The 16036-nt window shown below is 36.7% G+C and overlaps 1 protein-coding gene across 2 annotated transcripts in view; it reads right to left on the bottom strand.

Moving 5' to 3' along the window:
- Positions 1-5346: 5346 nt before the first annotated feature.
- CD2AP (CD2 associated protein) overlaps positions 5347-16036 on the bottom strand; it is a 92274-nt gene continuing 81584 nt past the window's right edge. For both annotated transcript variants that reach the window (XM_058662257.1, XM_058662253.1), the window contains 4 exons: positions 15277-15378; positions 12607-12788; positions 9589-9652; positions 5347-8838 (listed from right to left, as the gene is read on the bottom strand). In XM_058662257.1, coding sequence (XP_058518240.1) covers positions 8797-8838; positions 9589-9652; positions 12607-12788; positions 15277-15378 — 390 coding nt within the window. In that variant the 3' untranslated portion in view covers positions 5347-8796. The remainder of the gene's footprint in view (positions 8839-9588; positions 9653-12606; positions 12789-15276; positions 15379-16036) is intronic.

Here is a 16036-nt window from a genome sequence, read left to right on the forward strand (position 1 = left end):
TATAGGGAAGTGGGTAATACTATTATGTCCATATTGTTTCCATCAATTGTATCTGAGGTTAAGGGGGATATTGAGGGAGAAGCCCCACCCGGTTTCCCGCCCACCCCAAGTCCCGGATGTGGGGCATGCTCTGAGATATCTGCTCAAGTGGTTTTAATAGTTCTCCAGTTATGAATCGCTGCCAGTTTTGCTCAATGAGGTCATCCACTGATTGATATGGTCCATCATAAAGTCTCCGTTTGCCCAGTATTTCGCTGCCGACATATAGCTGAGATGAATGATTGACCTGTTCTGTCTTCTGTCTTTTCTTGGTTAGAGTTCTGAGTCCAGCAGTTTGATTGGGGAGATCTCCAAAGAAACCTTGAGGTATTCCCAGACCAGATTCTTGTATGTTCTAGCAAGCACATGGCCTGGCACAATACATCACCCCGATCAGCTGGTGTTTTCAATTGCTGGGTTGGTTCTGTTTTCAGTCCCGAGTTGCACTGGAACCAATGGGTGTTGCAGTCCAGTCTGGTTCTGCCCAGCACATACTCGGCCCTTACATCAACCAGTGGGAGCTGCAGCCTAGTCGGGGCGACCCACAGTAACCCCCACCAGGCCCGCCCCCTACCCTGATTTGCCAGTATGTGTAGCAGTAGACCAGTTTGTCCCCCATCCCATTTGGCTCTTGTACTTGTCAATGGGTATTAAAGCTTAGTTCCATCTAACCAACTCAACCATCCAGCCCTCATGGATGTTGTTGAGTGCCTCTCTGTCTAGCCACCCCAGCCCCCGTCCTAGTTTTCATGTCCTCCCGTGGGAGTAGTGACCCAAGAAGGGGGAACCCACTTTTTCCCTCACAGGTCTCTCTCAGTCCTGGTTTATGCACTCTTTAGGTGGTTCTGTGATTTGACTTGAGAGAATTAGTCCCCAGTGCCAGCTTCTGCCAGCTGATGCTGTGGCTAAGCCCAAACATCCCTCACCCACTCTAATTTATGCTTGCACCCTCAGGAATAATCAGCCCAGCCTGGCTTTTCCCTGATCTAAAACTAGAAGAAATTCTAAATTCCAATTCAGAATCCTTCTTTTATATAAATGATTTAAGTAGAATATAAGCCATAGAACTAGTGTGGGCGTTGCAGTGCTTAGGTCATTTGGGAGGTCTACGTTTCTCATCGGAGTACCTTGTTTGAGTTCTAGTGTCTCAGTTTCAGATCCAGCTTACTGTTGACACTAATATGGGAGGCAGCGGGTGATGACTCAGGGTGATGTACTCAAGTTCCTGCCAGATGGAATGCCATGGCTGTTGTTGGCATTTTGATGACTGAATCAGCAGACTGAAAACTTCCGTCACTCTGCCTTTCCAATAAACAAACAGTAACAAATATATCAAGCATATGATCAGGACTGCAGGCTTAAAAAAAATCACTTTCTCATCTCTGAAGGATAATACCAACTATCTCATGGGATCAATGTCTATTACCTTTACATGATTCTTGGACACTGTTTCGTAGTTAACTACCACACAAAATCATGTGGATTACACATAACTTCCTTTAGGTGAATTACTAAGTTTACCATCCAATGTCCAGTTATTAGTTAAATACACCAAGATTCAGAGGCTGGTGTGGTTCAGAGGCTGGTGTGCTGGCAGTCCAATCCTCCACTTTCCGGTGCTTGCATTCTAAATGGGTGTTCGTCTCTGTCCTGGCTGCTCCACTTCCAATTCACTTCTCTGTTCATGGACTGGAAAAGCAGCAGAGGATGAGCCAAGTCCTTGGGCCCTTGTTCCCATGTGGGAGACCCAAACAAAGCTCCTGGCTTCAGATGGGCTTAAATCTAGCCTATTAGCCATTTAAGAAGTGAAATAGCAGATGGAAAATTTGTCTCCTCTTTTCTTTGTATCTCTGCCTTTCAAAAATAAAAATCAACATTTTTTCCCCAGTAGAATACTCTAATGCAGACTCCCTAAAAGCGTGGCTATTTATTTATTTATTTCAAAGCCAGATATACAGAGAGGAGAGACAGAGAGGAAGATCTTCCATCCAATCATTCACTCCCCAAGTGAGTGCAACACCTGTACCTTGCTGATATGAAGCCAGGAGCCAGGAACTTCCTCCACATCTCCCACACAGAACCAGCACTCATATGGGATCCTGGTTGTGTTCAAGGCGAGGACTTGAGCTGCTAGGCCATCCTTAGCTCAACAGTGGCTAATCTTAAGAGAATATTTCAAATATGTTTTTAAGAAATTTTTTTTTTCAATGGAAGAGTTGTAGAGAGAGCAGGAGAGACATAGGGGACATTGAGATGAGACACAAGATGGCTTCCTCTGGATTCACCTTTGACAACTCTGGGACCTTTGGCAAAATCTTTTTTGTGTGGTTTTAAGGTTTCTTTTTATTTGGATGGTAGATTTACAGCTAAGTGAGACATGAAGAGAGGTCTCCTCTCTGCTGGTTAACTCCCCAGCTGGCTGCAATGGCTGAAGCTGAGCCAATCTTTAGCCAGGAGCCAGGAACTTTTCTAGGTCTCTGACATGCGTGCAGGGTTCCAAGGACCTGGGCCATCCTCTGCTGCTTTCACAGGCCATAAGCAGAGAGCCAGACAAGGAAGTGGAGTGGCCAGGACAGGAATTGGCATCCCTATGGGATGCTGGCATGGGCAGTAGGAGTATTAGCCTGTTGAGCCACTGCACTGGCCCAAAACACTTTAAAAAAAGGAAAAGCAAGGTGGGGCGGGGGGGGGGGGGGGGCGCTTACGAAGGAGACCATGACCTCTTTCATTACTTACCAATTGATCCACTAGACATTCAAATTACCATTTTGTAAGTCATGGGATAAACCAGGTTATTTATCATGCTCAAAGAGTGGTCCACAAGGCCAAACTTACCTTCATAATAACACTATTTTGGATCTTTTCAAGTGTCTTATAAAAGCAATGGACGGCTGAGGTCTCATCCACAGACACTGGTACAAACTCACTGCATTATTTATCACCAACAACCAATAAAGGAAATGCCCATCTGCCTTTCTCCTGCCCTCTGTAGTTGTCCTCCCTAATTGTATACATAAGGCATTAAGATGGGTAAGTTTCCCATTACAGTCTCCTCAAGACTGGTCTATGGTGACCAAGGTTAAATATTAAAATTATGCTGAGTTTATATAAGGAATGTGGGCATATTCCATTTTTCATGCTTTGGGTAAAGGTAAACTCAATTACATTGACTCTGTTTCTTGTAATATTTATAATTGTTGAAAATTGTGTTCTAATCATCATGTATTTTCTGTGAGCCTTAAAGTACTAACACATTCCTTAAATTGTTTGAAACAGCTATGATCCTGACATTGCTACCTTTAAAGCCTATGCATATTTTTAATTTTCAGATGGCATGATAGTCTATTAAAATCTTCAAACTTGCAGTCAATAGTTATCCTTTAACATTCTGTAATTTGGGCCCAGTGGCTAAATCCTTACCTTGCATGCGCCAGGATCCCAAAAGCATGCTGATTCCTTTCCCGGCTGTTCCACTTCTCACCCAGCTCCCTGCCTGTGGCCTGGGAAAGCAGTTGAGGACGGCCCAAAGCCTGGGGACTCTGTGCTCAATTTGAAGGAAGCTCCTGGCTTCAGATAAGTTCAACCACAACCTTTGTGGCCACTTGAGGATTGAATCAGCGGATGGAAGTTCTGTCTCTCCTCTCTGTAAATCTTTCTAATAAAACTAAATAAATCTTCAAAAAACTTCTAATTTAAGAAACTCCTTGGAGTCCCAATTTGTCCATTTTGCCTCCTGAAACACAAGGAACTTTAATCAAGCCCTTCTCTAAGAGAATTGCTTTGTTAGTTTAATGTAAAACGCATTATTGAAATACTTTATCTACCTGATGATACACCTTTGAATACTATCAGTCATTTCCTGAATACCTCAATGAGAGTGATAAATTCAGTACGTTATGTAAGGCACCCTTTCATTGAATGCTGCCCTCAGTTTTCAAATATGGCTTACAGTTACTGTAGTCCACATTCCCCAGGTAGGGCTTAGGCCTTTCAAAAAAATCTGTATCTTGCACTAGTAACTATCAGGAAAAATTCAGACTTAACTGTTCTCCCATTTTGTTCTAAACCTCAAAGCATTGTGAAGGTATCTTTGCCATTATCACTTCTTTGAGAGGACATGTTAGCTTAACCTTCCCTACCTATTTTTTTCATTCTATTTGTCTTTAATAGTTTAAAGGGAGAGGATGAACAGTAGTATTATCATTATCCTGTGAAACAAATTATGTCAGGTTGCTGAAAATTTTTATGGGAAGATAGGATTGTTTTTTGGTACAAAAATTGAAATTAATGTGTGAATTTTTCATAGATTTTTGAAGATTCTTTGTTAACCATTTGTATCTTGCTCAATTAACATTCACATCATTCCTAAAACTACACCAAGACATGAAATATTGAGAAATTTTCTTTATAAAATAAAAGTTTACTTTTAACTTTATTCACATGATTTTAAAGAAACTGGGGTGTGGTTAATAAGAAACACTTGTAATCCAACAGGGAAACTGTCACTCAACGGTTGCCAAATAAAAATCCTTCTAGGATACACAAATAGGCTCTCCACACAAATCCTGGTATCTATTTTTTAAATCCATTTTCCTTGTACAGAACAAGCAGACTCAGAATACAATTTGACACTGTGAGCCACCCTCTTTTTCAATCTTAACTGGAAAATAAAACCACCTAATAGATAACAGCTACGTTAAACTGCTAGGAGCTTTTATTTCCTGGAATGTGGCTAACTGCATATTTTGTCTTCAAACTACATCATCTGCACAGGGTCGCAATGACAATCTCCAATATGCTCTCAAACACTAAAACTCCATAGTCCAAAACTTTATCATGTGTACATAAGGTTTAATTTTCATTCAGTGGTTACACAGACCAATAAACAAGAAAAACATTTTACACTGAATTTTTTTTTAAAGTAAATGACATACACTTCCTATATGGCTTCATAGTAGTGTCCTGTTCCTTGTTTCAAATCTAGAAAACCTAGAGCAATGCATTTGGCATATTTCCCTTCAACAGGATGTGACTCTTGCTGTTCTAATCCACCTTGTTTCCTGTTATTTATGAGGATCTTTTCAGCAGTGAGTTCAGAAGCCCAACACACTTCCCAGCAAATGTTGCTCACAAAACCAAGCAATGGGTAACTGAGGCTGAACAATCAGTTTCAAAATCTTTCTGGATTGGATTCTGTTTCTCTATCTCTACAGTGTAACTGAATTTTGTTCTTTCAAATCAGTTTTTAATCAGATGATAAAAAAAGATTCCACTGTGGAGAGAACACCCATACTGAGTCTGGTATGTTTTGTTTGTTTATTTATTTCAGGTTTTATAAACATATCAATCTGATAAACTCAAAGCCCAGTACTCTTGGTAGAAGTAGTCACTGGCTGGCAGCAGAAGCTCCCCTGAGCAACATGACACTGCACAAATACACAAAATCTCTCTCTCTCAGAGAAAGGAATGCAGCATTCAAAAACTTGTTGGAAAACTCAAAATAATATAATTTTCATCAGACTCTACAATAAGCATTTGGTAAATAAAAAATACAGACTAACAATAGGCAATTCGATTCTTTTTTATTATTAATTTTTCTTTTTGAAGAAAGAAGCTTTTTTACAGCACCTGTAAACAAGTCAGTGAAATACTACTTTGAGATTCCTCACATATGTATGTACTTGTATATGCAGATTTTTGGAATGTTAAATTATCACATCAATTGCATTACATAATAGTTATTGAAGGAGAGTCAAGCTAAAACAAGGGTAAAACTTTATAGCTAAAATATTCATAGCAGCAACTTTTAAAAGATGATTTTATTAAATCAAGTCATTGCACTTGGTCATTTTATTGCTACAGCAAAAAAAGGCCATTAGATTATAACACTTTTTATTTCTGATTCTAACTGATTGTCTCATTCTATTCACACACTTCAAGTTTAAATGCAAGCATAAGACGTTTATCAAAAAATCTAGAGAGCATCTGGATTGTTTTCTGATCTCTGATAAACAGGATGGAGCATTAAAAAGGGACTCCTCGGTCACACAAGGCCCAGTCTCCTTCAGCTCAGACTTAACTGTCAGTTGTACAAAATCCTTACAACTTAATTCTGTAAAAATCTGTGAAGTTCTAAAGAGGCAAGCACTTTGCAGTAAGAAGCTTAATGGTTTATCTTTCTCTCTCTCTCTCTCACACACACACACACACGTACGTACGTACGTTCCACTGAAATGCAATTTAGAAATTAGTAGTACATGTCTTAAAGAATAGCAAACCTGAACTATACTTTCACTAAGAGTTTGGCAATAACAGATTCCATGCTATTCATCTTTAAACTGTTATCTGCATGTATGTGTGTGTGTGAAATTATCTCTCAAGTAAGGCTATTTTTGTTACATATCATTGCGTGATACGAACTTAGTAAGTCTAAACATTAATAATGTTGCCACGTCAAGAGCAATACTGGTAAACTGCTATAATAAAGGAGTAATTTTCTCCCTTAAAATTGCTTATTTTCCTTTATTATTTTGTTAAGGGCAGAAAAATAGACAATAGTACTTTAGTCACTTTTCTATTTGGTTGAGAGGTATACAAGCAAAAACTTTAAATGCTATTTCAGTACTCAAACAACCATTTTGATTTTATGTATAACTGAAAAATGACCAACAAAAACTTCAAGAAGCCTGTGATGTGCTAGAACACACCCACCTCACTATTAATGTAGGGAGGGGTAACTTAACAGATTTTTCAGAGGGAAAACTGAAGGATGGTTTCTAGAATCAATGTTTTTAAATTTTTACGTGAAGATGAAAAATAAGATCTAATTTACTTAACAAGAACAAAATTATCATTAAATAGAATGTAAAGAAACAATTTTGTTCAGCAGAAGACCCCAAGGATGTTAAAGAATTCAAATATGCATACTCAAAGGACAATTAACTTTCTTTAGAAGTACAAATATGAGTTGTAAATCAAACATTAAGTAATCAAGTATCTGAATTTCTATTTTTTACTCTCTTATATTTCAAATAATATGACAAACTTTCATTTGCACAATTTCTGTATTATGAGATTAAAAACATAAAAGAAACAAGTATTGGTTTGGTGGTCTAGAATAATGGAAGCATGATAACTGGGACTCCTCTGCTATCATACAATTTAAAAAATATTTTTCTGTGAATGAAAACATTTTCAATTTATAGATTTAAGTAAACTCAAATGTATTTTTAGACATCTTATCTATTACATTTAAAGCATTCAACTATTCATAAATGACTGTGAAATCAACTCACTTTTTCTATCAAAACATATTTTGACTATCGTGAACTATATTTGGTTTAAATAAAGGGTGGTGATATGTTTTACGACATGCAGGTTGAATACCCCTTATCTCAAATCTTGTGATTAAGTGTTCCAAGTTTTTAGAGTATTTATTTGCATGTACATAATGAGCTATCTTGGAAAAGAGACCCATGTCTAAATATGAAATTCATTTACATTTCAAATATACCCTATACACCAAGCCTTAAGATAATTTAATACAATATTTTGTGTGTATTTTGACTACAGCGCATCACAGAAGATATGTAAAATTTTCTAGTTGTGTCATGTTAAGGCTCAAAAATTTTCAGAGTTTGGATCATTTTCGATTTTGGGCTTTTGGATTAGGGATGTTCAACCTGTAGTGACACTCCTTCTGCAGCTAGCTGGTACACAAATGACAGCCTGTAATAGCTCCTTGAGTTAGTTTGCTCTACCATTGTAAAACCTGAGTGGTTACATGATGATAAGTTAAAGTATGAAACCTCACATGTATTTCTGAAAAGATTTGGGCTTTGTATTCCTAATATGAACTCAATTAAAAATCAGAGGAAGGACCATGAAGAACTAATTAATGAATGAGTAATATTTGAGATTGTAAAATAAGCAGAAAAGTACAGCAATAAGGCTGGTGTGTACATATTTCATATGTGCTGTAGTTTCTAGGCACAAGTTAAGGGTTAGATTGACATTTTTAGATATTTTCAACTTAACAAATTTAAAATAAAGCTCATATTTCCCTAAATGTTTACAGTCAAAACATTTTACCTAAATTCCTCTTATGAATGCCATAGTGCAAGCAATATAAAACTGTTTTAAAAGTTGAAGAAATATCTTGATCGTTTCATTAGTCATCACTTTAGGCATGGCAGAGTAATCTGGCTTACAGTTAGTAGGCCTACTTTACCATCCCCAATATCAACAGCACTGCAGACAAACAGGAACAGCAGTGTGACAGAAGTAAATACATACACACATACCCACCAAGTCTATCCCTTATGCATCATGGAGAAAGTAATGACTACAGTTACTATAAAGCTAATTTGAACCTCTGAAATAGTTTATCTTACAGATTACTTGTAAAGATATTACCATATTTATAGATCTCTTTAAAAACAATACTACAAGTTTCAATAAAAAACTATTATGAACTTTCTTTCCTTTTTATACAGATTCAGTAGTATTTTCAAGCAAACAGATAAAAAAAAGTTTGCAACCTCAGCACAATAAGAAATAAGGCCTCTTTTTTTATATTGGCAAAACAAAATATATATAAAAAAATGTTACCCTCCCTTACTTTTCTGCAGACATTATAGTTCATACACTAATAGCTCTTATCACAACACCAGCATTTGTTAAGTAAGAAGTCAGCTAAAGTCCACAGTGTTGCTTCGGAATCCCTGTAGCAATTAGAACCTTAGGGGCCACACCACCTCAAGAAGACGGAAGAACTTTCTTCAGCTTTTCTATTTCCACCTAAAATGCAACACATAAATTGATCAATAGATGAAGTCCTTACTTTAGTAAGCTACTATAATCCATGTGATTAGGATTTTGATTTCCACCTAAAAATCCAACTTCTTCTAAGTGCAACAAATATTGTTGAATGAAGAGTCATCAAAATGTACTATAAGACAGGTGACAAGAAAAAGCACAATGCTAAGAAACATTTTAAAACAGAATGGGAACAACGTCTGAAAAAAGGCAAAACCCAACTTTCTCTGATATACGCAGCACAAAGAATACAACTGATGACAAAAGTGAAGTGAGGAGAAAAAGAAAGATCAGGAAGGCAAATAAATTAAGTTAGAATGCCAATCCTTGGAAAAGAATGAAAATATGGTAAACAGAAGCTGGGAATCTAACAGCCTACCCATAAACAGCAGCTTTGTACCCGGGAACATACAAAAAGAAAAAAACAATTAACTGCAGAGGAAAGGGAACTGTATACATACAACCTAAGAAAGAAGCAGAAAATCTTAAAAGGCAAGTTTGATTTATTTACAAATGTACACTTTTTGGATCACACTACCTAAGATGGTATTCAAAACATATTTATTACATGAATTCCTGGAATGTTACAAGGGAGACAAACATTTTAATTAAATAGCTACCAAGTGGAAGGGAGTGTCTAATTCTTAGTAGAACCAGTCATTCACTTAAACTGAGAAAAAGCACAGCAGTTTATGCTGTTTGAAATCTCAGCGCTGAGAATAAATTAATTACCTCTAGATTACTTCTCAAAGCCTTCTCTTCTTCCAAATCTTTTCTCAGTTTTTCCAGTTCTTTCCTAAAAACAAATAAAGTACTTATTACTGTTAAGTTTTTTAATCAAACAATCTACTTGAATGTTAATAAGATCCTGGTTGCCCAATCTTTCAGAACATGAGGAAAACATTTTTTTCCCTTCTGTTTTAAATTTATGATATAATTCCATAAGCTCTGTACTTTCCCAAAATCCCACCTCCCAAGTGATTTCCCCCATATTACGACAGTATAGCCCATCATAAGCAGTCATAAGTCCGCCATTCTGCTATATAAGTATATCCTTTCATTGCAGTTACAGACACTGGCAGAGTCCAGCATCCTATTGTCAAACTATATCCAACAATTTCATAGGGAGTTCATCTTTGGTTTGGAAGTAGAGATGTATACTGCACTGTATCTTCACATTTGGATATGATAGTCTCTATAAAACATTTACTATACATTCCCTTAAATGAGAAGCCAAAAAACAAAATCAACAGCAGCAAGAAAGTCAAAAAACATTTACAGTACCATGGAGTTAAATAACATGCTACTGAATAACCAATTTGTTAATGAAGAAATGAAAAGAAAAACAAAAACCTTCTTGGGTAAAATGATATGACTATGTGATTTAGTGATGAATTTAATGAGAGAAAATTATTTTGAAGAAAAAATAAAAACAAAAATATAAAAACACATGGTTGCAGCAAAAACAGTATTGAAGGAGTTATTGATCTTATAACTTGCATGAAGGTTGCCTATATCAGAGAGAACAATCTTTTTTATTATTATTTTATTTTTATAATCTTTACATAGTTGAATAGGGCACAAACGATCAAGGGCTACAGGAAAGTAGGAAACACCATGTTTCCACATAGAGAACATTCTTAGAAGATACAAAAGTTCATCCAAAAACACAAGACTATGAATAGCCAAATTTATCCTGAAGAATAAAAATCGAACATGGAGGTATCACAATTTGTGGCCTCAAGACATACTACAGAGCACTAGTTATCAAAACAGTCTGGTATTGGTACAGAAACAGAGAAGACCACCAATGGAACAGAATAGAAACACCAGAAGGGAGTCCACACAGGTAGAGCCAACTAATCTTTGACAAGAAAATGCAAAACAATCCAGGGAAAAAGCCTGGTCTCTTCAACAAATGCTGTTGGGACAAATGGATAGCAGCCTGTAGAAGGAAGAACCAAGATCCCCACTTGTCACCTTATACAAAAACCTGCTCTAAATGGATCAAGGTCCTAAATCTGCGTCCAGAAACTATAAAACTATTAAAGGCAAACATGGGAAGCACTCTTTCAACATATAGGAACAGGGAAATACTTCTTGAAAGAGACACCAAAAGCAGAGGTAAGTCAAAGCCAAAATAAACAAGTGGGACTACATCACACTAAAAAGTTTCTGTACAGCAAAGGAGATTACCAACAATATGGATATTTTCAGTCTCTTAGAAACAAAAGGTTTAATTTATATTGCTAGTGTGTTGTATCTAATTTCTGTAGTTTAAATGACTAGAAAATCATCTATTTTGTACGTAAATTTAATTTTTATCAGAACTTTTGAAGATAATCTGCAACTCGGTTTTTTCCCTAGAGCATACTTTGGTTTGTGGTATAAAGGTGGCTTCCATCTGAATTTCCTAATTTCAGAAAGTTACCCCTATATTCATGCTTCCTTTTCTGGCTATTCAAAATTCTGAGTTTTTAAAATGTTAAATTTACATCTAGGTTAAGGTCTAGTCTTTGATTATCTATCAGATTTTTAATTATCTGCTTTATGACCTAAAGACTGAAATAGTACTCATATTTTTTATTTAAAATTTTTTTTACAATGTATAGTTTTATGTAACATTTTGTATTCTTACTACAATTACAGAATCAATTACACATCTTATTCTGCAACCTTAATACTGGATACATAAAAAGTAGTTACAGGTTTCCAATATGTAAAGGTATAATAGTAGAGCAAAACTGCAGGAAGTCCAAGATAGTACAAGAAAAGCAACAATATATTACTAATACCTCTGTTATCGGTACACCCTCTAGGAAGTTTTATAGTATTTATTATATTCATTTGCTTCTCTAATTATGCCACATATACAAATATACATTAAAACAATATAGTTTCTAGTTTGTATTTTTTTATCATATAAATAAAATCATATGTTTCTGATTTGCCCTCTCATCTATTTTGATTAATTCATGTTTCTCTGTTAAAGTGGTATAAATTTGTCCATTCTGCTGCTTATGTGTAAGTATATTTTATATATTTATAAATACCCAACTCAATCCATGCATAAACAGGGGGTCAAAGTGCTTTGAGAAGTAAGCTAACTACATGTGCAGATTCTTGGGGATTTAAACCTGCCAGCAGGCCCCGAGGTCACCAAGGTGAGATGATGGTGTTCTTCAGCGGTAAGAACCACGAGACAAGCTGGTGAGGAATGCCCACTTTATTATGCAGAACTTACAGAGTTTAAAGGTTAAGGAAGGGGAGGGCAAGAGGGCATCTTTCGGTAGGCTGCCCACCCACCAAAGACACTGTAATTGGTTACAAGACATGTCTATTTCCCTTGACTTGCTGGTCATGTAACACCATGTGTATTCCCCTTGACCTTCTGGTCATGTCACAGGTCATGCTCAACATGTAGGGCTGGAAGCTGTGCCTCAAGTCATGGGGAGGTAAGCCTAAGCTATACCCACCAGGTAGCAGGCAGCGACCCAGAAGTGCTTGCCTACATCAGACAGACATCAGATTCAAAATGTAATACATTTTCCCTAATATTTTCAGATGAATTAAACCAGTCTAACCATAAGATCTCCAGCCTAAAAATGCACGTACATATGTACTGTTTCTAGAATGAAGCTAATGGAATAAATTTTTCAATTCAAGTTGTGTTTTTTTTTTTGACAGAAGAAAAACACTTAAAAGATTTTATAAAAGCAGTACTCGTAGAAGAAAATAATGCATACTCACCCATGATCCTTTTTCAGTGCTTCCACAATGCACAATAATTCCATAATTTGGGCTCTAAGTTCATCCAGAGAATTTTTTTTACTGTCATCTGCTTCTAGCTTAGCTTTGGTTTCTAATGGAGTTAGGAATGCAGCTGTACTTCCTTTAGATGCACTTGAAGGTGTGGAAAGGTACACAGAAGGCTGAAAACAAAGTTTTTTTTTTTCCTTAAATCATTTTATATTCATGTAATATATTTATTTGAGATTTCAAGATTTTAAAAAATTGTTTATTGGAAAGGTAGTGACAGAAAAAGAAAAGATCTATGTTTCACTATTTCATAACCTAATAGTAAGGTCTCCCGTGAGTGGTAGTGGCCCGAGTACTTAAGACTATTTTCACTGCCTTCCCAGGTATCTTAGTAGGAAATTGCATTTGAATTGGAATATTTGGCAGTCAAGCCAGCACCCCAATATGGGATGTTGGTGTGGCATTCAGAAGTTTAACCCACTGCACCTCATTGATGGTCTCAGTCCAGATAAAATTTTTATAGCAAGAAGATAAAGAAATGTACATTGGGTATCTCTAACCTAAAGGTTAGCAGACTCAAAACCTAAAATTTGTTGAGCTGACATAATGATTTAAGTGGGAACTTTCATGTCTATATTGTAGTCAAAATACATGCAAATCAAAAATACTGTATAACAGCATTCTCTTCAGGAGATAAATGTAAGATACATTTGAAGCATGATTTTCATTTAGGCATGGAATTCTAACCCAAGATACCTCATTACACACATGCAAATATTCCAAAATTCAAAAACTACAGTCTAAACCAATTCTTAACCCCAGCATTTCAGGTAAGAAATATTACATATTTACTTCAGGATAAATTACAAGCTTGGAAATTCAAACAGCAATTTGATGCTCCTAACTGGAAAAACCCTGTATAATCATTAGGGTTTGGTTAAGTGAAGCCAACGGTTTTATCAATAACAATAATGAAAATGGGGGGTAGGGGTAAAAAATTGCCCATCAAATTTATCTTACGCATGGTTTGCTAGTAAAACATTCAGATGTAAAAATATATCATTATTATTAAAGCTATTTTAATTTCCATATTGAGTTTCATTGTTTAGAATGTACAAAGAGCTTCACTGGAAAGTGATTACAGGGCCCAACGTGGTAGCCGAGTGGCTAAAGTCCTCGCCTTGCATGTGCTGGGATCCCATATGGGTGCTGATTCGTATCTTGGCTGTTCCACTTCCCATCCAGCTCCTTGCTTGTGACCTGAGAAAGCAGTAGAGGATGGCCCAATGCCTTGGGACCCTGCATCAACATGGAAGACCTGGAAGAGGCTCCAGGCTTCTGGCTTTGGGCTTCAAATTGCCTCAGCTCTGGCTATTCTGGCCACCTGGGGAGTAAACCAGCAGATGGAAGATTTTTCTTATCTGTCTCTCCTCCTCTCTATAAATCTGACTTTTCAATAAAAATAAATAATTCTTAAAAAAAAAATGATTGTGAAGAAACCTTGTGGTAAAGATGCCTCAATCTTTGTAGCAGCCCAAGTTCAGTTGTAGCTTTACTCCCAATTCCAGTTTCCAAACAAGCTTCCAATGAGAAGCTTGAAGGCTGAGTGTTTGCCATCCAAATGGGAGACCCCTGGCTACTGCTGGCAACTGGGGAGTATAACAGATCTGACTTCGAACACTCTTACTCTTTACCTCTGTTTTTTTTTTTTTTTCCTCTCTCAAGCCATTTTTTCCCCTTAAATTCACGGGGGGGGGAAAAAAAACGTCTGGAGCTTGGCACCCCTTTCCACTAAAATAATAGTAAGCCAGTTGTAATAAGATTTCAACAGACTGGGCCTGGTGGCGTGGCCTAACGGCTAAAGTCCTCGCCTTGAAAGCCCCGAGATCCCATATGGGCGCCGGTTCTAATCCCAGCAGCTCCACTTCCCATCTAGCTCCCTGCTTGTGGCCTGGGAAAGCAGTTGAGGACGGCCCAATGCATTGGGACCCTGCACCAGCATGGGAGACCCGGAAGAGGTTCCAGGTTCCCGGCTTCGGATCGGCGCACCACCTGTTGCGGCTCACTTGGGGAGTGAATGATCGGATGGAAGATCTTCCTCTCTGTCTCTCCTCCTCTGTGTATATCTGGCTGTAATAAAATGAATAAATCTTTAAAAAAAAAAAAAGATTTCAACGGATTGCAGACAGCTCAGATTACCCAAAAATAAGTGTATCTGATTAATTGGCAAAGCAGCCAAATGCCTGGAATGAAATTTAGAAATAATTCAGGAGGAAATATAACCTTTTAAGTATGTGTTCTAACTGTGGAAAAGACACTTATCAGCATATTACTGATGGGAGGACTGATGCATTCTGCCATTCATTCTGGTTTATGCTAGTGCTTAACTAGGATGTCACCTACCAAGCTGCGACAGTTTACAAGTAGAAATTTAATCGAAAAATAAAACAGATGCTCAGCTATGCCTTTAAAAATATTCACATTATTCACATTAGTCACTCAAATAAGCTTCTATTAAAAATCTATGGAAGTGTATTTTAAATTTAAGAACTCAATTGCTTATAAAATTAGATTTCTTAGTAACAGAAATAATACTTCTCAATACATAACTTAACACTAAGAATTTTGATGTTCACAAATAAATAAACAAATAAGACTTACCTTTGAAGAGTAGGATGCATCCTTTTTCAACTCAGATAGCTTTAGATTGGCACTGTCTTCTTCCTTTGGTAACTTCAAATTTTTCTCCGGGCTTTGAGTTGGCTAAATGATTTTGTAAATTTCAAAGGACAGAACATATTAAAGAAGGGAAATTAGCATGCATTCAGTTAATTAAAAAGTGACTTTTAGCACTCTGCTTTTAGCAGCTACAATTCCTGATTCTTCATTATTGTATAACTGGATGCTACATAATTTCAAGCAAAATAACAAATGTGCATATTTTGAGGGTAAAATAACTTGCCTCTTAAGTTATTTTTTTCACTTAAGTATTTTTAAAGTATCACAGTGTTGAAGAACTGATATATTAATACAAAACAGAAATTACACCTTTAGATACCCATGGAACGCTACAACAAAAATGAGTATTTTGAGGGAAAATACTTTCCCCATTCTTTCTTATCGTATCCACTGCGCAGTTGGAATCATAATAGCTGCACAGGTAGACTTAACAGGTTTTCTGATCCTCTGTTGTTACAGTCTCATGACAGTTTCTTACTTCTGATTCTAAAAGCTTCTACTCTAGGTTAAGGAAATGAGTATACTCCCCTTCTTCCTGCATTTCTTAAATTTGCTACTTGACTGCAATATCCACATTCCTGACTTTTAAACTTAGGTGGAGATATAAATTCTCTCATTTTTATCTTCAAATGGACTGAAGATAAAACAACTCAGTTTTAAATCCTGCTATCTTAGCCCCAAT

This window comes from Ochotona princeps, chromosome 1, assembly GCF_030435755.1.
Source record: "Ochotona princeps isolate mOchPri1 chromosome 1, mOchPri1.hap1, whole genome shotgun sequence".
Taxonomy (NCBI): domain Eukaryota; kingdom Metazoa; phylum Chordata; class Mammalia; order Lagomorpha; family Ochotonidae; genus Ochotona; species Ochotona princeps.